The sequence below is a fragment of the Salvelinus alpinus genome, chromosome 27, assembly GCF_045679555.1.
Source record: "Salvelinus alpinus chromosome 27, SLU_Salpinus.1, whole genome shotgun sequence".
In the NCBI taxonomy this organism is placed as follows: domain Eukaryota; kingdom Metazoa; phylum Chordata; class Actinopteri; order Salmoniformes; family Salmonidae; genus Salvelinus; species Salvelinus alpinus.
This window is the reverse complement of record NC_092112.1, coordinates 12423291-12446250: the sequence shown is the minus strand read 5'-3', so window position 1 is coordinate 12446250 and position 22960 is coordinate 12423291. Positions and strand designations below refer to the sequence as shown.

Sequence of the window (22960 nt, the reverse complement as noted above, 5' to 3'; positions counted from 1 at the left end):
AAAACTTGATTTTTGAAACTCATTCAATCAGCAGTCTTTAATAGATGCATTGCACGGCTGTAGAGGAAAGAGGGGTATTGGTGGTAATACTAATTTTCATACCTATTAAACATTTGTATAACATTTGTCACAAAGAAAGAAAGAAGATAGTATTCAGCGTTGACATTATGAGATAGGCTGATATTACTATTGTAACAATCCACGTGTCTAAAATCACGGCCCCACTGACGCAGCTATTATCTAGACTACACATCCCAGCGTACACCGCGAGGTAAATATAATTATGTTGACGTTATTCTGACGCGCGGCATACTTTTTACCTATGGGAAATGTAGTTAATAGACAATCCACTGATATTTGAGAGTCGTTTGTTATTATCGTACAAGAAACTACAAATCCTACACACCCGTCCAGCGTCGCAGGCGTGTCGCGGAACGGTTGCTGTTGGTGTAGACAAGTCACGTATAAATATAGTTCGTTGAAGCTCGTTTCTTTCGTTATTGACTGCAGGGAGAGTAACGTTAGTTAGTCTGTTTGTGCATTTGCTTTATCGTTAGGCGTTTGCTTCATGTTGTGAATTAGGCTACCCTTTCATTTAAAATCCACAATTTCACCTAAGAATGAGTGATAACGATGATATCGAAGTCGATAGCGACGTGAGTACATGTTTATTTCGCTACTTTGCAAGCTACTGTATGTAGTTAGTTTGCTAGCTAGTAATCAATTAAAACGCCTCGTATTTTCGAACCCGTGACTGCTAGATAACGTTAGTTCGCTAGTAACTGGTTGTGAACTAACGTTATCCACAAGAAGATCAACAGCCTTTAAAAGGTTAGCTACAATAGCTAGATAGGTCACCTAGTAGCTAGCAGTTCTGGCTCAGAAATGTATGATGTTCACTTGCTAACATTATATATATATATATATTCTTTGCATTGGGTTTGCTGCAATAATGGGGTTACAATGTACTGCTAACTAAGTTGGCTGGCTAGCTCAAGCTACATGGAATTGTGGCTACAATCGTACTTTTCTGTTCTGTTTCTTTTTACAGGAAGACTCATCGAGATATCACAATGTGGTGGGTAATGAAGTGTTAAATATGTCAAAATTATTGGAATTCTATCAAATGTATTGCAATTATGCCATGATAATATCTGGCAAAAAATAATGTTCGTCCTGGTAGTTAATGTATATGATATATTTTTGCCTTACACAAACTTAGCAAGTGGGGATGGGTGCGGGTGGCTGAACAGAAGGGGTTTTCTGCAGTTAGTGAGCGAAAATATATCAAGCTTAGTAGTTTACTAGCATGCAAAGTTAGCCACACACTCTTCAATAATAGGACACAGCACACAATGAGGATGTAGCTAGCAGACAGAATACACGGAGTTAACTGAACGCCGGGAGTTTCGATAGGCGCTACCACTGTCGTGTCACAACTATGATTTACCCTTTAAATAATGTATGCAATATATCCCTCAAGCCTTGCATTTGCACAGATCATCTTATCCATGCATTGAAGGGTATCCCCCCCCCCCCCCCCCCATCCCATCCCATCCCATACGCGGTCGTAGGAATTTAGAGACACACGAAATCTATATGCTATATTTAGAATAAAGCCTCCTGCAAAACGCAGCAGACAGCCTGAGCCACAGTCGGCGTAAAAAAGTCAAACCTAGCCAGCTAAAAAAAATGTTTTCCTTCTTCCTAGGAATACCGTTCTCAGCCAGATGCGCCTTTTCTAAATGCGCTTCTAGGTCATGTGTTTTAATCATGACGTGACTATTGCAATTAAATATAAAATGAGATACTTTTCAAATGGAAATTCATTAGCTAACTACGCGCCTCGGCTTCAGCTCAGTAACTGTTTAGTAAATGACGCCGTCGTCTTGTCCGGAAGGGAGAGAGCAGGGAGACACTGCTAGATGTTTTCCTGTCTGTTTCAGCTAGCTAGTGATTAGTGCCATCTTTACTCGACGGGCCACTGACTGGGCTGCTGGCAGGCTAAAGACATGACGTAGCCACGTCGCATACCGGCGAAATAAACACAGGCTCGCTGCACGACATACTTTTGCATAACAGTACGTAATGTTTTTCCCTTGTCAGCCAGGCAGTCTTTATCAAACGGATTCTGATGGACTTAACTAATATTTAGCTGCAGAATGTTCGCAAAATAATACTTATAGTTTAGGCAGGGCTTTTGTCATATTTGGCTAGGTTTATCTCCAAATATTTTCAAATTACTATGATATTCAAATCAATTATGTAGCTTGGCTTATCCTTAAATTTAGGACCGTTTTGAAGATTGGACTATCAGAACAATTGGGCTGATCTGTTTAGCACATCACTTTCAAGCAACCATAAAACAATCGTTCTATGTTGACCCCCCCCCCCTCTCCTCCATTGGGGCCCACCTAGTCCCTGAGGAAGATGTTTAGGAAGTGGGATGGACGGACTGGATCTCATAACAGGGTATACTAGTGTAAGGGGGGAGGGGGGTGTATTGGCACCATGAGTCTGTCCTGAGGGATGTTGAGAGCAGCACAAGACCGACAACATAGTTTTGAAGCTACAATGCAGGGTGTCACTGGGTTAGCTCGGGAGACAGTTACTCTACTATACTACTGTAGTCTGCTCTTGCTGTGTCCCCAATGGCACCCTATTCCATATATATACTTTTGACCAGAGCCCAATGGCGATGCAGCCTATTACTGTACTTAGTCAGCACCTGGAGGTGATGTACAGCGCTCTCAGAAAGAATTCACACCTCTTGACTTATTCCACATTTTATGTTACAGCCTGAATTCAACATTGCTCTTTAAATTATTATTTTTAACAGACAATACCCCATAATGACGAGGTGAAAACATGTTTTTTTTATTGAAAATGAAATGCGTAAGTATTCACACAATACATTTTAGAATTACCTGTGGCAGTGATTGCAGCTGTGGGTCTTTCTGGTTAAGTCTTTAAGAGATTTCCACACCTGGATTGTACAATATTTGCTTATTATTCTTTTTAAAATTCTTCCATCTCTGTCAAGTTGGTTGTTGATCATTGCTAGACAACCATTTCCAAGTCTTGCCATAGATTTTCAAGTAGATTACAAGCATACCCATGACACGATGCGACCACCACTATGGTTGAAAATATGGAGTGGTACTCGATAATGTGTTGTATTGGATTTGCTCCAAACATAACACTTTGCATTCAGGACAAAAAGTTAATTGCTTTGCCACATTTTTTTGCAGTATTACTTTAGTGCCTTGTTGAAAACAGGAAGTCCATGCAACTTATGTCACTGAATTTATTTAGGCTTTTCATTACAAAAGGTTTGAATACTTATTGACTCAAGACATTTCAGCTTTTCATTTGTAAAAGTGTTTCTAAACAATTCCACTGAAAATTATAGGGGATTGTGTGTAGGCCAGTGACAAAAAAAATCTAAACGTATTCATTTTTAATTTCAGGCTGTAACACTACAAGATGTGGAAAAAAGTCAAGGGGTGTGAATACTTTCTGCAGGCACTAATGTTTATGTTCTGAGGTTAGAATGGAAGTGATAGTTCTAGCTAAGCTAACTAGCATCAGCTGAAACCGAGCCGTTGAGAAGCATCACATGCGCTGAATACAACCAGCGTAGACTTTACCGTGAAATGCTTACTTGAGCGCTAGGGCTGGGCGATATGGCCAAAATATTATCACCGTATTTATACTTTTTTTTTTTTTTTTTTTTAAAGATTATTGACTGTATTTTTTGTTTTTAATAATACAAGTTCTAGATTTGCTTTATGAGTAGGGAGTGATCCCAGGGTGTTTTATGAGTAGTGAGTAGTGATCCCAGGGTGCTTTGTGAGTAGTGAGTAGTGATCCCAGGGTGTTTTATGAGTAGTGAGTAGTGATCCCAGGGTGCTTTGTGAGTAGGGAGTGATCCCAGGGTGCTTTATGAGTAGGGAGTGATCCCAGGGTGCTTTATGAGTAGGGAGTGATCCCAGGGTGTTTTATGAGTAGGGAGTGGTCCCAGGGTGGCAACATACATTCTAAGTGATTTCAATTAGTCTTTCTCCATTCTGATTGTTTTATACTGTTCAATTCAACTTCAAAACAAATTTCAGCACTTCATTTCTGCATTTCCTGCACTCAATTGCAGTGGTGATAAAAGTACCCAATTGTCACACTTGAGTAAAAGTAAAGATGCCCGGTAAAATACTACTTGAGTAAAAGTCTAAAAGTATTTGGTTTTAAATATACTTAAGTATCAAAAGTATAAATCATTTCAAATTCCTTATGTTAAGCAAACCACATGGCACCATTTACTTTTTTTATTTATTTATGTATGGATAGCCAGGGGCACCCTGTACTTTTAGGTGTCAAGGAAAATGTATGGAGTAAAAAGTACCGTATTTTGTTTAGGAATGTAGTGAAAAGTAGTCAAATAAAAGTAGTAAAGTACAGATACCAAAAAAAATGACTTAAGTAGTACTTGAAAGTATTTTTTACTTAAGTACTTTACACCACTGCTCAGTAGAGAATTTCCACACTGCCACACAGTGCTGCACGATATGGGCAAATCATCTAGGACTTATTTTTAACCAAATTTTGCAATTGTGATTTGACTTACGAATTAGAGCAAAACTTTTTGAATCATGGAAATAGAATGACTACTCTAATTATATGGTTAGAATATAATAGTGGGCACTTTGAATACAGTGTTTGCGATGACAACTAATTTAAATGCCAGGGAAGGGTTATTATGACATGGTAGGAACTAAAGTGTTTCCTAGGGGGCCCAATAAGCTTTGGCTACATTGCTTGTTTTCTCTTAGCTATTTCATGTAGCTAACATATTCTTGCTTTGCATATTCCTCGTTGATTTAGACGATACTGTTGCACAAACATGCTGATTTAGGATCTTCACAATCACTGGTATTATCAGGCTAATTTGCTCTTACTCAGTACATTTATTAGCTAGCTAGCTATTAGCACTAGCGGCTAACAATTAGCGTCTCACAAGATTTAGGGCAACTTGCTTAAAAAAAGACAAACTAGCGGTTTGCTGATGTAAGAAACACAAACTAATAGTGTCATTATAGAACGTTAGTGGATTTATATTAAGAAGCAAAGTGAAAACAACATTGTTGTCATCAACATTGTATGTGCTGCATTGACCAGGCAGACTGAACGCAAGTGTCTCGTGGTTGAGGAACATCAAATGCGCTCCTTCAGTGACAGGGGGCGTGGCTAGGCCTGTGTGGAAAGTGGCACCGAGAGAAAGAGCGGAGAGACATTACTCAAGAAGCGAAGTAAACTATAAAAATTGACATTACACATGGCGTATCACATTTAACAAACCAAACATTGAAATACCGGTATAGAAGCTAAAGTAAAGACCCAAACCGGTATATACGCCCAGCCCTATTACGCGCCCTTTCCCAACAATGCAGAGTTAAAAAGTAATACATTTGCTATATAGAAATGAATAATAGGTAATAGTAACACAATAACGAGGCTATATACAAGGAGTACCGGTACCGATTCAATGTGCAGGGGTACCAGGTAATTGAGGTAGTATCTACATGTAGGTAGGGGTAAAAGTGACCCCTATGAGTTTTATGATGTGATGATATTTGATGAACCAGATCCTTTGCTCTTTTCGTCTCTTTATTTGGAAATGACTAACTCAACGGATATGCATCAACATCAAGCAAAATGTTGTCATTAGGTCTTCCTAGATAACATTGAAATGTTAACTAATGCCTAGTGTGCATTACACTGTTTTCTGATACCACTGCATCATCTTACAGGGTTCAGCTATTATGGCAGCCATTTTGGAGCCTGAGCTACTTTACAGTTGCTCTCTATAGGCCCTAATGCATTTACAGGGTCTGACATTAATGCACTGTAAACATGTGCTGGGCCAGTGGATCTCGTCAGTCACTGGCCCATACGGGCCAGTAACTTCTCAGTGCATTTTGTAATTCCAGTTCAACATTTACCTGCTCTGTTGTAGTCTACCATGGAAAACCATTGAAAACCCACACGTAAAACTACATGATCCAGACCAGAGGCCAAACTATTGGGCAGTGGACAGCTGCTGTATCCCCGGACCTAGGGTTTGTCCCAGACTCTTTATGCATTCCTCTAAGAACTTGTCATGGAGAGAGAGTTGGTGGTGATTTTCATGGGGCTTCCTATGCTCATGTTACTCTCACACAGTCACTGTCCTGGCCTAACCCTCTAGACTCCAGGCATGTTGAATCCAAACCAACACCCTTTCTAGTAACCTTCATGGTGCCATTTGCATCTGACATTTGGCTAGCACCTTTAGTTTCGTTATGATGCCTAGAATTATAAATGAGTCAGTCGGGAACCTTTGTGGGACCTACTGTTGCCTGGCCTGAAACAAGTTAAACTACTGCTTGTGCCGCTGCAGGTGATTGGCTGCTCTACTCTGAGCCTATCCCTAGTCATGTGAGATGGGTCAGTGGCCATTTTTGTAAATCTATGATCTGAGCTGAAGGCTAAAACGCTGTGAGGGTTTACAGTGGAAGGAGAGGGGTTCTTTTACGCACATTAAACTTTGAACAGGCAACGATCAAAGGGCCCACTATATAGAGGGGGGAAAAAGTCAGTTTGCTGCTCTAATAAAGTTATTTGTGATAGATACAGATACTGAGAGGGTTTGACAGGCCAGACGGAGAGGGTTTGACAGGCCAGACGGAGAGGGTTTGACAGGCCAGACGGAGAGGGTTTGACAGGCCAGACGGAGAGGGTTTGACAGGCCTGGCTCTGGTCGGGTCTACACTTGACACTTACATGCGGCTTCTGCTATCAGAATACGAAGATGGCATTGAAAAGACGGGATCACTTCGTGGTCTGATTGACCTCAGAAGGTAGTCAGGGAAACATTGTGTGCGGATTTCTCCTCAGTCTGGACGCAATCAGGCTACCGAAAGTGCATACAGTGGGCGACAACATCAGCCCCCCCCACAAGTCTCCAGAAAATGTCCTTTTTGGGACCGAGATTTTTTATTATAACGTTGGAGGAAAGTGTTTGCTGGCCTCAAATGCTAGCTAATATTTATAAAGATTTTTTTTGGGGACTAGAGTTATGCTAAACTGTTTGCAGTGCCTTTAGCGTTACTTGCTAACTTGTTGGTTAGCTGGCTAGTTCGCTACAGTAGTTAGCTACTGCCATCAGTTGTTTTATCATATTTTGCCTGTCCACAGTTTTGTAGAATGCATACTGGCATTTGAATATAGCGTTGGAATCCAGACACACTGGACCCGGTAGACACATTTTAAATGTAGTTGTAGAACTCTATGATCAGAATACTAAAGCTTAATGAACTCAAGTCTAGACACGGCTTGAGGACGTTTTAACACGCCTGACTGGGAGGGGTTTAACACGCCTGACTGGGAGGGGTTTAACACGCCTGACTGGGAGGGGTTTAACACGTCTGACTGGGAGGGGTTTAACACGCCTCACTTGGTCCATTTAGTGGCTGAGAGATGTTTCTATATTGTTCTGTGTAAAGAGACATGAAATGACTGTCTGTCTCCCAAATGGAACCCTCTTCCCTAGATAGTGCACTACTTTTGACCAGAGCCCTATTGGCCCTGGTCAAAATTAGTGTACTACATAGGGAACAGTGTGCCATTTGGGATTCAGTCTGTTTAGGTAGATTCACCTGAGGCCCCGGCAGCAGGATGGAGTGGCTGAGAGGCCAGAGGGAGGAGTGTCTGTGTTGTTGTACGTCTCTCTAGGCCTACAGAGAGACGTACAACAACACTAGTTGTTTTAGGTAGATGATCCCCACAAGGTGTCTGTTCTGTGTCTAGGCTATAGAGAGATGAAGACTGTTTGCGTAGGCACTAGACTGCAGATCTCAGGGATAATTAGTAGGTTTGTGTTCAGAACAACAGGCTATACACGGAGTATACCCCCCCCCTGCCCTCAGAACAGCCTCAATGTGTCGGGGCATGGACTTTACAAGGTGTCGAACGCACTCTCTACATACACACATGACATACAGGGACCTGTCAGAATAAAGGAAACACTTGAGATTATGAGGGATACAAAGTATACTAAACATTCAAATCACCTTCCTAATATTGAGTTGCACCCCCCCCCCCCCCCCGCCATCAAAACAGTCTCAATTTGTCGGGGCATGGACACTATAAGGTGTCAAAATCATTCCACAGGGATGCTGGCCCATGTTGACTCCAATACATCCCACAGTTGTGTCAAGTTGGCTGGATGTCCTTTGGGTGGTGGACCATTCTTGATACACACGGGAAACTGTTGAGCGTGAAAAACCCAGCTGCGTTGGAGTTCTTGACACAGACCGGAACCCTGGCACGTACTACCATACCCCGTTCAAAGACACTTAAATCTTTTGTCTTGCCCATTCAGCCTCTTTAAAAAAAAAAAAAGAAGTTTTATTTAACCAGGTAGGCCAGTTGAGAACAAGTTCTCATTTACATCTGCGACCTGGCCAAGATAAAGCAAAGCAGTGTGACACATACAACAACAGAGTTACACATGGAATAAACAAACAGTCAATAACACAATAGAAAAATCTGTATACAGTGTGTGCAAATGAAGTAAGGAGGTACGGCAATAAATAAGCTTACACGAGTGATATATGTGCAAGTAGAAATACTGGTGTGCCAAAAGAGCACAAAAACAAATATGGGGATGGGGTAGGTAGGTAGTTGGATGGGCTAGTTACAGATGGGCTGTGTACAGCTGCAGCGATTGGTAAGCTGCTCTGACAGCTGACGCATAAAGTTAGTGAGGGAGATATAAGTACCCAACTTCAGTGATTTTTGCAATTAGTTTCAGTCATTGGCAGCAGAGAACTGGAAGGAAAGGCGGCCAAAGTAGGTGTTGGCTTTGGGGGTGACCAGTGAAATATACCTGCTGGAGCGCGTGCTACGGGTGGGTGTTGCTGTGGTGACCAGTAAGCTGAGATAAGGCGGAGCTTTACCTGGCAAAGACTGATAGATGACCTGGAGCCAGTGGGTCTGGCGACATATGTAGCGAGGGCCAGCCAACGAGAGCATACAGGTCGTAGTGGTGGGTAGTATATGGGGCTTTGGTGACAAAACGGATGGCACTGTGATAGACTGCATCCAATTTGCTGAGTAGAGTTTGAGGCTATTTTGTAAATGACATCGCCGAAGTCGAGGATCGCTAGGATAGTCAGTTTTACAAGGGTTTGTTTGGCAGCATGAGTGAAGGAGGCTTTGTTGTGAAAATTTGGATTGGAGATGTTAATGTGAGTCTGGAAGGAGAGTTTACAGTCTAGCTAGACACCTTGGTATTTGTAGTTGTCCACATATTCTAAGTCAGAACCGTCCAGAGTAGTGATGCTAGTCGGGCGGGCGAGTGCGGGCAGCGATTGGTTGAAGAGCATGCATTTAGTTTTACTAGCATTTAAGAGCAGTTGGAGGCCACGGAAGGAGTGTTGTATGGCATTGAAGCTCGTCTGGAGGTTAGTTAACAGTGTCCAGAGAAGGGCCAGAAGTATACAGAACGGTGTCGTCTGCGTAGAGGTGGATCAGAGAATCACCAGCAGCAAGAGCGACATCATTGATGTATTCAGAGAAAAGAGTCGACCTGAGAATTGAACCCTGTGGCACCCCCATAGAGACTGCCAGAGGTCCAGACTACAGGCCCTCCGATTTGACACACTGAACTCTATCTGAGAAGTAGTTGGTGAACCAGGCGAGGCAGTCATTTGAGAAACCAAGGCTGTTGAGCCCGCTGATAAGAATGAGGTGATTGACAGAGTCGAAAGCCTTGGCCAGGTCGATGAATAGAGCTGCACATTACTGTCTCTTATGGATGGGGGATATGATATCGTTTAGGACCTTGAGCGTGGCTGAGGTGCACCCATGACCAGCTCGGAAACAAGATTGCATAGCGGAGAAGGTACGGTGGGATTCGAAATGGTCGGTGATCTGTTGGTTCACTTGGCTTCCAAAGACTTTAGAAAGGCAGGGCAGGATGGATATAGGTCTGTAACAGTTTGGGTCTAGGGTGTCTCCCCCTTTTGAAGAGTGGGATGACCGTGGCCGCTTTCTAATCTTTAGGAATCTGAATGGCACACACACACAATCCATGTCTCAAGGCTTAAAAATCCTTCTTTATCCAGTCTCCTCCCCTTCATCTACACTGATTTTTGAAGTGACATGAATAAGCGATCTTAGCTTTCACCTGCTCAGTCTAGGTCATGGAAAGAGCAAGTGTTCCTAATGTTTTGTCTACTCTGAGTATATAGCATGAGCTCAAACCACAGTCTCACTGTAGCAGAGCTCAAAACGCTGGTAGGCCATAACGATACGTAACGACAAAATAGATTCTGAAGACTCATTTCACTGCATAAGAACACACCTAAATCTGTAAATGAATCAATCCAAATGCCTAGTTAAATAAGAATAAATAAATAAATACAATCCTTCAAGATACAGTGCCAAATACAAAGCCTCTGGGTATTACTAAACATTGCTAACCCAGAACAGAACTCCTAATAGTTTGTCAGGTGTAGGCAAATTAGGAACTGTAATACTAAAACACGACGTCACCATTTTACCCACCTCTCACCTCATCTGAATAGGGTTAGTGTCTTTCTGCCCCCTCCCCTGGCCTTTATCTAGGTCACCACACCCACCACTCGCCCTGGCCTAGTGTGTTCTGCATGTTTACTGCGCACAGTTGTAGCTGCACTGGGGTCAGTTCTAATCGCTGTAGGTGAGTCGTGGTGGTGCCAGTGTTAATTTACCAGTTGTAGAAATAAAGAAAGCCGTAGAATAGAATCATAAATGCATATTCTAGATCCATATGAATTGTTATAGGATGATCTCTAAGGTGTCAGTCAGTTTCCTCCATGAACATCTCCTTTGCTGCCTCACCAACTCACCATGCCTGTCCAGTCTTGGCTGGCTGGACGGGCCAGGTCCTCAACCTGGTCTCTCAAACACAGAACGCTGAGCTGGTGGTGGTGGGGAGTACTGAGGACAGTTGGTCGAAGAAGCTTGGTGTGTGTGTGTTTTCCTGTCCCCCTGTCAGTCCAAACCTCCCTGGACATCTCCCCCTCCCCTGCTAAAGCCCCCCTGTGACTCTCTCATTGCAGGCTGACAAACGGGCACACCACAATGCACTGGAGCGCAAGCGTAGGGATCACATCAAAGACAGCTTTCACAGCCTGCGAGATTCCGTGCCTGCCTTGCAAGGGGAAAAGGTTGGTAGAGAGGTAAAAACCCAAATATCTTAGGGAGAGGGGATCCTTTTGGGGAGGGGAGTGTTATGCTGTGTGCATCCAGAGCCATGTATTTCAAGTTGGGACACTTTTTATTATTTATTTTTTAGAATATTGTTCTAAATTCTAGATGTTCAGTTACTTATCATTGTTTAAATATTCTGCACTCAGTGTTAATGGGGTTCTAACATGGCTGCTATAGAATGTTGTAGTGTCATGTTAATGGGGTTCTAACATGGCTGTTATAGAATATTGTTGTGTCATGTTAATGGGGTTCTAACATGGCTGTTATAGAATGTTGTAGTGTCATGTTAATGGGGTTCTAAAATGGCTGCTATGGAATGTTGTAGTGTCATGTTAATGGGGTTCTAACATGGCTGTTATAGAATGTTGTAGTGTCATGTTAATGGGGTTCTGACATGGCTGTTATAGAATGTTGTAGTGTCATGTTAATGGGGTTCTGACATGGCTGTTATAGAATGTTGTAGTGTCATGTTAATGGGGTTCTAACATGGCTGCTATAGAATGTTGTAGTGTCATGTTAATGGGGTTCTAACATGGCTGTTATAGAATGTTGTAGTGTCATGTTAATGGGGTTCTAACATGGCTGGTATAGAATGTTGTAGTGTCATGTTAATGGGGTTCTAACATGGCTGGTATAGAATGTTGTAGTGTCATGTTAATGGGGTTCTAACATGGCTGGTATTGAATCTTGTAGTGTCATGTTAATGGGGTTCTAACATGGCTGGTATAGAATGTTGTAGTGTCATGTTAATGGGGTTCTAACATGGCTGTTATAGAATGTTGTAGTGTCATGTTAATGGGGTTCTGACATGGCTGTTATAGAATGTTGTAGTGTCATGTTAATGGGGTTCTAACATGGCTGGTATAGAATGTTGTAGTGTCATGTTAATGGGGTTCTAACATGGCTGGTATAGAATGTTGTAGTGTCATGTTAATGGGGTTCTAACATGGCTGGTATAGAATGTTGTAGTGTCATGTTAATGGGGTTCTAACTTGGCTGCTATAGAATGTTGTAGTGTCATGTTAATGTGGTTCTAACATGGCTGTTATAGAATGTTGTAGTGTCATGTTAATGGGGTTCTAACATGGCTGCTATAGAATGTTGTAGTTTCATGTTAATGGGGTTCTAACATGGCTGTTATAGAATGTTGTAGTGTCATGTTAATGGGGTTCTAACGTGGCTGTTATAGAATGTTGTAGTGTCATGTTAATGGAGTTCTAACATGGCTGCTATAGAATGTTATAGTGTCATGTTAATGGAGTTCTAACATGGCTGCTATAGAATGTTATAGTGTCATGTTAATGGGGTTCTAACATGGCTGCTATAGAATGTTGTAGTGTCATGTTAATGGGGTTCTAAAATGGCTGCTATAGAATGTTGTAGTGTCATGTTAATGGGGTTCTAACATGGCTGTTATAGAATGTTGTAGTGTCATGTTAATGGGGTTCTAACATGGCTGCTATAGAATGTTGTAGTGTCATGATAATGGGGTTCTAACATGGCTGTTATAGAATGTTGTAGTGTCATGTTAATGCATCATAATTTTCATTCTGGACATTCTATTCCTCATGTAATGCATTGTCTTACATCAGGTGGCGTCACTCCTACGCGACGCTCGTCCCTCAACAGGGACCAGTGCAGGCGGAATCGTCGCGCTATCTGACGTAAGACTGCCATGTAATGTTGATGGGGTGCTTACATGGCTGCTATAGAATGTTGTAGTGTCATGTTAATGGGGTTCTAACATGGCTGTTATAGAATGTTGTAGTGTCATGTTAATGAGGCTCTAACATGGCTGTTATAGAATGTTGTAGTGTCATGTTAATGGGGTTCTAACATGGCTGTTATAGAATGTTGTAGTGTCATGTTAATGGGGTTCTAACATGGCTGCTATAGAATGTTATAGTGTCATGTTAATGGGGTTCTAACATGGCTGCTATAGAATGTTATAGTGTCATGTTAATGGGGTTCTAACATGGCTGCTATAGAATGTTGTAGTGTCATGATAATGGGGTTCTAACATGGCTGTTATAGAATGTTGTAGTGTCATGTTAATGGGGTTCTAACATGGCTGTTATAGAATGTTATAGTGTCATGTTAATGGGGTTCTAACATGGCTGCTATAGAATGTTATAGTGTCATGTTAATGGGGTTCTAACATGGCTGCTATAGAATGTTGTAGTGTCATGATAATGGGGTTCTAACATGGCTGTTATAGAATGTTGTAGTGTCATGTTAATGGGGTTCTAACATGGATGTTATAGAATGTTGTAGTGTCATATTAATGGGGTTCTAACATGGATGTTATAGAATGTTGTAGTGTCATGTTAATGGGGTTCTAACATGGCTGTTATAGAATGTTGTAGTGTCATGTTAATGGGGTTCTAACATGGATGTTATAAAATGTTGTAGTGTCATGTTAATGGGGTTTTAACATGGCTGCTATAGAATGTTGTAGTGTCATGTTAATGGGGTGCTTACATGGCTGCTATAGAATGTTGTAGTGTCATGTTAATGGGGCTCTAACATGGCTGTAATAGAATGTTGTAGTGTCATGTTAATGGGGTTCTAACATGGATGTTATAGAATGTTGTAGTGTCATATTAATGGGGTTCTAACATGGATGTTATAGAATGTTGTAGTGTCATGTTAATGGGGTTCTAACATGGCTGTTATAGAATGTTGTAGTGTCATGTTAATGGGGTTCTAACATGGATGTTATAAAATGTTGTAGTGTCATGTTAATGGGGTTTTAACATGGCTGCTATAGAATGTTGTAGTGTCATGTTAATGGGGTGCTTACATGGCTGCTATAGAATGTTGTAGTGTCATGTTAATGCTTCATAATGCAGAAGCCTTACACTCTAAATACATGGCTCTGGGTGTGTCCTGTTATTGACATTCTTAGTGAATGAGATGGGAGGGGGATAGGGGTATTCTTGAATGCGATATGGATAAACAAAGTGAATGTTGCAATGTGTTGATATAATATGTATGATGTAATGTTGCTGTACTTCATATTTCAAAGGTAATGCCACGGATAATGTAGCTACTTCAATGTATTCAATACATGGGTAGTTAAGACATGGAAGAGGGAGGGAGAATGGGAGGGAGGGAGAATGGGACGGAGGAGTAGAAGAGAGCGTGCAATCCAGACGTGTTCTAACCAGAAACACTGGGACACAGGCATCAGGAAGTTGTGTGCAAACTTTTAGCTTTTTCCTGTTTTGACATCTCTGACATTGAGGGCTGTTTTTCTTTTCAAACAAACCAACCAACTAGACCCCCCCCCCCCCCCCCCCCCAAACGCTGGTGTATCTTAACACTATGGTCGCTTGGTAACCAAGATTGCTTTCGGACAGAAAGGAGAATAGAAGTGATGGAACTGCTAGCTATTGCAGATGGCTGTTGGAGTTAGTCAATGTATGAGGTAGACTCAGCCAAATTACATTGTCGTGATCGTACAAAATTGGGTCGCTTCCTGTTTACAGATGCAAGTAGTGCCTCAAGGGCGCATATTTTGAGTGCCAATCCTTTCAGCCTGGACTGATTTTTAATTTTTGATGCAGAGACTGAAGAAAAAGCAAGACATTTCACTGGCACTTTTTTTTGGTTCATATATTAAACAATCACATTTTTATTTGTTTCATTGTTATTCGTACCGAGTCGATGTGCATGGGTATGAGGTAATTGAGGTAGAAACACTATATATACACGAAAGTATGTGGACACACCTTCAAATTACTGTATTCTGATATTTCAGTTCATGCTAGAGCTGCCCCGGCCACGAAGTGGTAGGCCACCCAAGGTCACAGAGTGGGACTGCATAGCGAGTCGAAAAATGGTCTCATCGGTTGCAACACTCACTACCGAGTTCCAAACTGTTCGGAAATGGCCGAGCAGCCACACACAAGCCTAAGATCACCATGCGCAATCCCAAGTGTCGGCTGGAATGGTGTAATGCTTGCCGCCATAGGACTCTGGAGCAGTGGAACTGGAGTGATGAATCACACTTCACCATCTGGCAGTCCGACGGACGAATCTGGTTTTGGCGGATGCCAGGAGAACGCTACCTACCCCAATGCATAGTGCCAACTGTAAAGTTTGGTGGAGGAGGAATAATGGTCTGGGGCTGTTTTTCATGGTTCGGGCTAGGCCCCTTAGTTCCAGTGAAGGGAAATCTTAACGCTACAGCATACAATGACATTTTAGACGATTCTGTGCTTCCAAGTTTGGGGAAGGCCCTTTACTGTTTCAGCATGACAGTGTCCCCATGCAGAAAGCGAGATCCATACAGAAATGGTTTGTCGAGACCGGTGTGGACGAACTTGACTGGCCTGCACAGAGCCCTGACCTCGCCTCCATTGAACACCTTTGGGATGAATTGGAACGCTGACTGCGAGCCAGGCCTAATCGCCCAACATCAGTGTAGGACCTCACTAATGCTCTTGTGGCTGAATGGAAGCAAGTCCCCGCAGCAAGGTTCCAACATCTAATGGAAATCCTTCCCAGAAGAGTGGAGGCTGTTAAAGCAGCAAAGGGGGGACCAACTCCATATAATAGCCCGTGATTTTGGAATGTAACAAGCAGGTGTCCACATACTTTTGGTCTTCTAGTCTATGTCCATATAAGTAGGGTGTAAGTGACTAGGCAACAGGATAAACCGTAACAGCGGTGTATCTGATGAGTACATGATAGGATCTTAGTGATGTGCACACCGAGTAACTTGAAGCTCCCGACCTGCTCCACTACAGCCCCGTCGATGTGGATGGGGGCGTGCTCAGCCCTCAGTTTCCTGTAGTTCACGTTCAGTTCCTTTTGTCTTGCTGACGTTGAAGAGGTTTTTATCCTGGCACCACGCTGCCGGGTCTCTGACCTCCCTGTAGGCTCTCGTCGTCGGTGATCAGGCCTACCACTATTGTCGTCTGCAAACTTAATGATGGCGTTTGAGTCGTGCATGGCCACTTAGTTGTGGGTGAACCGGGTGTACAGGAGGGGACTAAGCATGCACCTCCGAGTTGCCCCCGTGTTGAGCGTCAGCCTGGTGGTTGTGCTGTTGCCTACCCTTACCACCTGGAGGCGGCCCATCAGGAAGTCCAGAATCAAGTTGCAGAGGGATGTTTTTAATCCCAGGGTCCTTAGTTTAGGGATGAGCTTGGATGGCGCTATGGTGTTGAACGCTAAGCTGTTGTCAATGAACAGCATTCTCACGTAGGTATTCATTTTGTCTAGGTGGATGAGGACAATGTGGATTGAAATAAAGATTGCGTCATCTGTGGATCTGTTGGGGCAGTATTCGAGTTGGATTGAGTCCAGGGTGTCTGGGATGATGTTGATGTGAGCCTTTCAAAGAATTTCATGGTTACTGATGTGAGTGCTATGGGGCGATAGTCATTTAGACAGGTTGCCTTGGCGTTCTTGGGGACAGGGACTATGGTGGTCTGCTTGAAACATGTAGGTATTACAGACTGGGTCAGGGAGAGGTTAAAAATGTCAGTGATGACACCAGCTGGTCAGCGCATGATCTGTGCATGTTCTGACTATGCGTCCTGGAAATCCACCCGGCTGCCTTGTGAATATTAATCTGTTTAAAGGTCTTACTCACATCGGCAACGGCGAGCGTGATCACACAGTTGTCCGGAACAGCTGGTGCTCTCATGCATGGTTCAGTGTTGCTAGCCACGATGGTATTTAGCTGCTCTGGTAGGCTTGCGTCACTGCACAGCTCGCAGCTGGGTTTCCCTTTGTAATCCAAGATAGTTTGCAAGCCCTGCCACATCCGACGAGCGTCAGAGCCGGTGTAGTATGATTCAATCTTAGTCCTGTATTGATGCTTTGTCTGTTTGATGGTTTGTTGGAGGGCATAATGGGACTTCTTAGAAGCGTCCGGATTAGTGTCCCGCTCCTAGAAAGCGACAGCTTTAGCGCAGTGTGGATAGGATAGTCTTGAACGGAGCTCATCCAGTTTATTTTCCAGTTATTGCACTTCGCCCATAGAACGGAGGGTAGAAGAAATGTATCCACTCTGACGTAGTCTCGTCAGGGATACAGTGCGCCGTAACTCTAGTGAGTGTCGGGGATTTAAGCCTGAGAGGGAACATTGCACCACCATTGTGAGAGCAGCCAAATAATTACATATAGGGTCTGTGAGGGTCTGTGAGGGTCTGTATGAGGGCACTTTTCAGTCTGATTTAAGCTAGATTTACAGCAGTAGTATTACAGTAGGGGTCGATGGGTCAGTCAGTATAGTGAGTTATTACGGTAACTGTGCTAGAGGGGTCAGTATAGTGAGTTATTACGGTAGCTGTGCTAGAGGGGTCAGTATAGTGAGTTATTACGGTAGCTGTGCTAGAGGGGTCAGTATAGTGAGTTATTACGGTAGCTGTGCTAGAGGGGTCAGTATAGTGAGTTATTACGGTAGCTGTGCTAGAGGGGTCAGTATAGTGAGTTATTACGGTAGCTGTGCTAGAGGGGTCAGTATAGTGAGTTATTACGGTAGCTGTGCTAGAGGGGTCAGTATAGTGAGTTATTACGGTAGCTGTGCTAGAGGGGTCAGTATAGTGAGTTATTACGGTAGCTGTGCTAGAGGGGTCAGTATAGTGAGTTATTACGGTAGCTGTGCTAGAGGGGTCAGTATAGTGAGTTATTACGGTAGCTGTGCTATAGGGGTCAGTATAGTGAGTTATTACGGTAACTGTGCTATAGGGGTCAGTATAGTGAGTTATTACGGTAACTGTGCTATAGGGGTCAGTGTAGGGAGGTTGTTACGGTAACTGTGCTATAGGGGTCAGTGTAGGGAGGTTGTTACGGTAACTGTGCTAGAGGGGTCAGTGTAGGGAGGTTGTTACGGTAACTGTGCTAGAGGGGTCAGTGTAGGGAGGTTGTTACGGTAACTGTGCTATAGGGGTCAGTGTAGGGAGGTTGTTACGGTAACTGTGCTATAGGGGTCAGTGTAGGGAGGTTGTTACGGTAACTGTGCTATAGGGGTCAGTGTAGGGAGGTTGTTACGGTAACTGTGCTAGAGGGGTCAGTGTAGGGTGGTTGTTACGGTAACTGTGCTCGAGGGGTCAGTGTAGGGAGGTTGTTACGGTAACTGTGCTAGAGGGGTCAGTGTAGGGAGGTTGTTACGGTAACTGTGCTAGAGGGGTCAGTGTAGGGTGGTTGTTACGGTAACTGTGCTCGAGGGGTCAGTGTAGGGAGGTTGTTACGGTAACTGTGCTCGAGGGGTCAGTGTAGGGAGGTTGTTACGGTAACTGTGCTAGAGGGGTCAGTGTAGGGAGGTTGTTACGGTAACTGTGCTATAGGGGTCAGTGTAGGGAGGTTGTTACGGTAACTGTGCTATAGGGGTCAGTGTAGGGAGGTTGTTACGGTAACTGTGCTATAGGGGTCAGTGTAGGGAGGTTGTTACGGTAACTGTGCTATAGGGGTCAGTGTAGGGAGGTTGTTACGGTAACTGTGCTATAGGGGTCAGTGTAGGGAGGTTGTTACGGTAACTGTGCTATAGGGGTCAGTGTAGGGAGGTTGTTACGGTAACTGTGCTATAGGGGTCAGTGTAGTGAGTTATTACGGTAACTGTGCTATAGGGGTCAGTGTAGGGAGGTTGTTACGGTAACTGTGCTATAGGGGTCAGTGTAGTGAGTTTGTTACGGTAACTGTGCTATAGGGGTCAGTGTAGGGAGGTTGTTACGGTAACTGTGCTATAGGGGTCAGTGTAGGGTGGTTGTTACGGTAACTGTGCTAGAGGGGTCAGTGTAGGGAGGTTGTTACGGTAACTGTGCTAGAGGGGTCAGTGTAGGGAGGTTGTTACGGTAACTGTGCTATAGGGGTCAGTGTAGGGAGGTTGTTACGGTAACTGTGCTAGAGGGGTCAGTGTAGGGAGGTTGTTACGGTAACTGTGCTAGAGGGGTCAGTGTAGGGAGGTTGTTACGGTAACTGTGCTATAGGGGTCAGTGTAGGGAGGTTGTTACGGTAACTGTGCTATAGGGGTCAGTGTAGGGAGGTTGTTACGGTAACTGTGCTATAGGGGTCAGTGTAGGGAGGTTGTTACGGTAACTGTGCTCGAGGGGTCAGTGTAGGGAGGTTGTTACGGTAACTGTGCTATAGGGGTCAGTGTAGGGAGGTTGTTACGGTAACTGTGCTATAGGGGTCAGTGTAGGGAGGTTGTTACGGTAACTGTGCTATAGGGGTCAGTGTAGGGAGGTTGTTACGGTAACTGTGCTCGAGGGGTCAGTGTAGGGAGGTTGTTACGGTAACTGTGCTATAGGGGTCAGTGTAGGGAGGTTGTTACGGTAACTGTGCTATGGGGGTCAGTGTAGGGAGGTTGTTACGGTAACTGTGCTAGAGGGGTCAGTGTAGGGAGGTTGTTACGGTAACTGTGCTATAGGGGTCAGTGTAGGGAGGTTGTTACGGTAACTGTGCTATAGGGGTCAGTGTAGGGAGGTTGTTACGGACACTGACATCTTTCCTTGTGTCATATTTGTTGCCAACAGCAATCTATCAAACAGGCGTCCCGAGCTCAGATCCTAGACAAAGCCACGGACTATATCCAGTACATGAGGAGGAAAAACCACACCCACCAGCAGGACATCGATGACCTGAAGAGGCAGAACGCTCTGCTGGAGCAGCAAGGTGAGAATGATGGAGAATCTACCGTACCTACGGACCATCTCTACCTGTAGTATGATGGAGAATCTACTGTACCTACGGACCATCTCTACCTGTAGTATGATGGAGAATCTACTGTACCTACGGACCATCTCTACCTGTAGTATGATGGAGAATCTACTGTACCTACAGACCATCTCTACCTGTAGTATGATGGAGAATCTACCGTACCTACGGACCATCTCTACCTGTAGTATGATGGAGAACCTACCGTACCTACGGACCATCTCTACCTGTAGTATGATGGAGAACCTACCGTACCTACGGACCATCTCTACCTGTAGTATGATTGAGAACCTACCGTACCTACGGACCATGTTTCTGTAGCGTGTGTGTTTGTCTGCTTATGGGTCAAATTTTGACATTGACCTTCTACATTTGCCTCTTCATCTTCTCAACCCTTTCCTTTATTCCCCCCCTCTCCCTTGCTCTATCTCCTCCATCCTCTATGTGTATCTCCTTCCTTTCTGTCCTCCTCCCCATTGTCTCTCCCCTGTAGTGCGTGCCCTGGAGAAGGTGAAAGGTTCGACGCAGCTCCAGGCCAGCTACAGCTCTTCAGACAGCAGCCTGTACACCAACCCTAAAGGCAGTGCTGTGTCCGCCTTCGACGGAGGTTCTGACTCCAGCTCCGAGTCGGAGCCAGAGGAACCCCCCGCCCCCAGGAAGAAGCTCCGAGTGGAGGCCAGCTAGGACGCTGCACTAGCCCACAGTGCCACGCCTGGTGTGGAAGGGTACTGCAGGCACGGGTACTGGTCCAGTAGTCAGTACTGCTCCTGTAATTCCCAATACATTGGCCTCCCTCCTTTCTTTCTGTGGATGTGCTCTCACTGGATAGTGAAGACTCCAATCCTTCCCTCATATGTCTATCCTGAAGTCCCTTCATCACGCCATCCGCTGGAGAGGGAGGGAAGACAGCTGAGAGGAAGAACACTGATTTAGAACGTAACGTGGAAGGGGGAAAAAACATTTTCCCTTTCTCGCTCTCTCTCCCCTTTCCTCTCTCTTTGACTTCTCAGCATCGGTATCTCTCTCAGCAACGTCAACTATCCAAAACCCAAAATTAGGAATTTTCGCTCTGTGGAGGACTCAATGATTTTGTACCCTCTACTACGTACTCTCTCCTTCCAGTGGAAAACTACGGAGAGAAGAGGCGTACTCCTCCAAGCACTGCTGAAATACTTTTTTGTTTTTTTGTCTTGATAAGAACCTGTTTTAGAATTTTCACACGTCAAGAAGAGTCGTCCTGTCTGTCGGAGAAGCTTACCTTTTTAAACCCTTTATTTAAACCAACTTTTTTCCCACAAATCATTTGGACACACTTTGAAGCTAAATATTGATGTAAAAGTGAAATAAAAACCCACCTCAGGCCCATATAATTAGTTTTCCATTTTGACACACGTTGGTTAAATTAAAACAAATATAACCCCCTTTGTAGAAAATCATTGATGTTTTGGAAAAAAGGACCAGATTCCTTCCATCTTTTATCTTGAACTAGTGAATGAGTTTAGGTGGCTGAGTCAGTTAATCTCCATGTTTTAAATAAATAAAAACGTTGATTGTTTGTTTTCAAGTTCTCAAAAAATGTTATGCATTTTGTATTCTCACAAATTTGTCACTTGTAGTTGTCCTTCAAGGTATGAAATAGATAGGAATGTCAAAATGTAGTTCCCATTTTTTTTCAATTTGAGGAGAAAATTACGTCCCTTTCAACGTGTTGTGAATTACAGTGAACTCTTAATGTCGGCGACTCCCCAAGTAAAAAATAAAATAAAATATGCATTTTGCGTGTCTAGAAAATGTGTGTATGTATATCTTTTCAATTATCTCCCCCATTTTAGGGTATGATTAGTGTAAACTAAATAATCTTTGTCTGATTCCATTCCATGGAAATTACAAGTATGTTGTACATACTGCCAACAATCGTCTTGCAAGTTGAGGCCTACCTTTACTATGAGACTATAAATAAAACTATTTTATCCTTTAAAAAGTGTGATTCTGTATTTTGTTGCAGGTTTTTCTGTTAAGTGGACAACGTTATCCAAACATTTATAATCTGAAGAGAAATGATACATATACATTTTATGGATTAGATTTTGTCACCTGCGTTTTAAATAACAGGTGTTAACAGTGAAATGCTTATGGGCCCTTCCCAACAATGCAGAGGGGGGAAATAACAATAACTTGGCATCAGTACTGAGTTGATGTGCAGGGGTAACAGGTCATTGAGGTAGATACAGTGGGGCAAAAAAGTATTTAGTCAGCCACCAATTGTGCAAGTTCTCCCACTTAAAAAGATGAGAGAGGCCTGTAATTTTCATCATAGGTACACTTCAACTATGACAGACAAAATTAGAAAGAAAAAATCCAGAAATCACATTGTAGGATTTTTAATGAATTTATTTGCAAATTATGGTGGAAAATAAGTATTTGGTCAATAACAAAAGTTTATCTCAATACTTTGTTATATACCCTTTGTTGGCAATGACAGAGGTCAAACGTTTTCTGTAAGTCTTCACAAGGTTTTCACACACGGTTGCTGGTATTTTGGCCCATTCCTCCATGCAGATCTCCTCTAGAGCAGTGATATTTTGGGGCTGTTGCTGGGCAACACAGACTTTCAACTCCCTCCAAAGATTTTCTATGGGGTTGAGATCTGGAGACTGGCTAGGCCACTCCAGGACCTTGAAATGCTTCTTACGAAGCCACTCCTTCATTGCCCGGGCGGTGTATTTGGGATCATTGTCATGCTGAAAGACCCAGCCACGTTCCATCTTCAATGCCCTTGCTGATGGAAGGAGGTTTTCACTCAAAATCTCACGATACATGGCCCCATTCATTCTTTACTTTACACAGATCAGTCGTCCTGGTCCCTTTGCAGAAAAACAGCCCCAAAGCATGATGTTTCCACCCCCATGCTTCACAGTAGGTATGGTGTTCTTTGGATGCAACTCAGCATTCTTTGTCCTCCAAACACGACGAGTTGAGTTTTTACCAAAAAGTTATA

At 43.5% G+C, this 22960-nt stretch overlaps 1 protein-coding gene across 8 annotated transcripts; it reads left to right on the top strand.

The window, feature by feature from the left end:
• The first annotated feature begins 438 nt into the window (after positions 1-438).
• Positions 439-21943, top strand: LOC139555972 (protein max-like). 8 transcript variants are annotated; one of them, XM_071369396.1, is made up of 6 exons: positions 439-656; positions 1052-1078; positions 11142-11261; positions 12885-12956; positions 19782-19920; positions 20456-21943. In XM_071369396.1, the coding sequence occupies exons 1-6, from the start codon at positions 621-623 to the stop codon at positions 20644-20646; spliced, it is 585 nt and encodes a 194-aa protein (XP_071225497.1). In that variant the 5' UTR covers positions 439-620; the 3' UTR covers positions 20647-21943. The 8 variants fall into 8 exon arrangements, with proteins under 8 accessions (XP_071225497.1, XP_071225498.1, XP_071225500.1 ...); XM_071369397.1 differs by having other exon boundaries at positions 475-656; positions 11142-11249; XM_071369399.1 differs by lacking the exon at positions 1052-1078 and having other exon boundaries at positions 475-656; positions 11142-11249.
• Positions 21944-22960: the final 1017 nt, after the last annotated feature.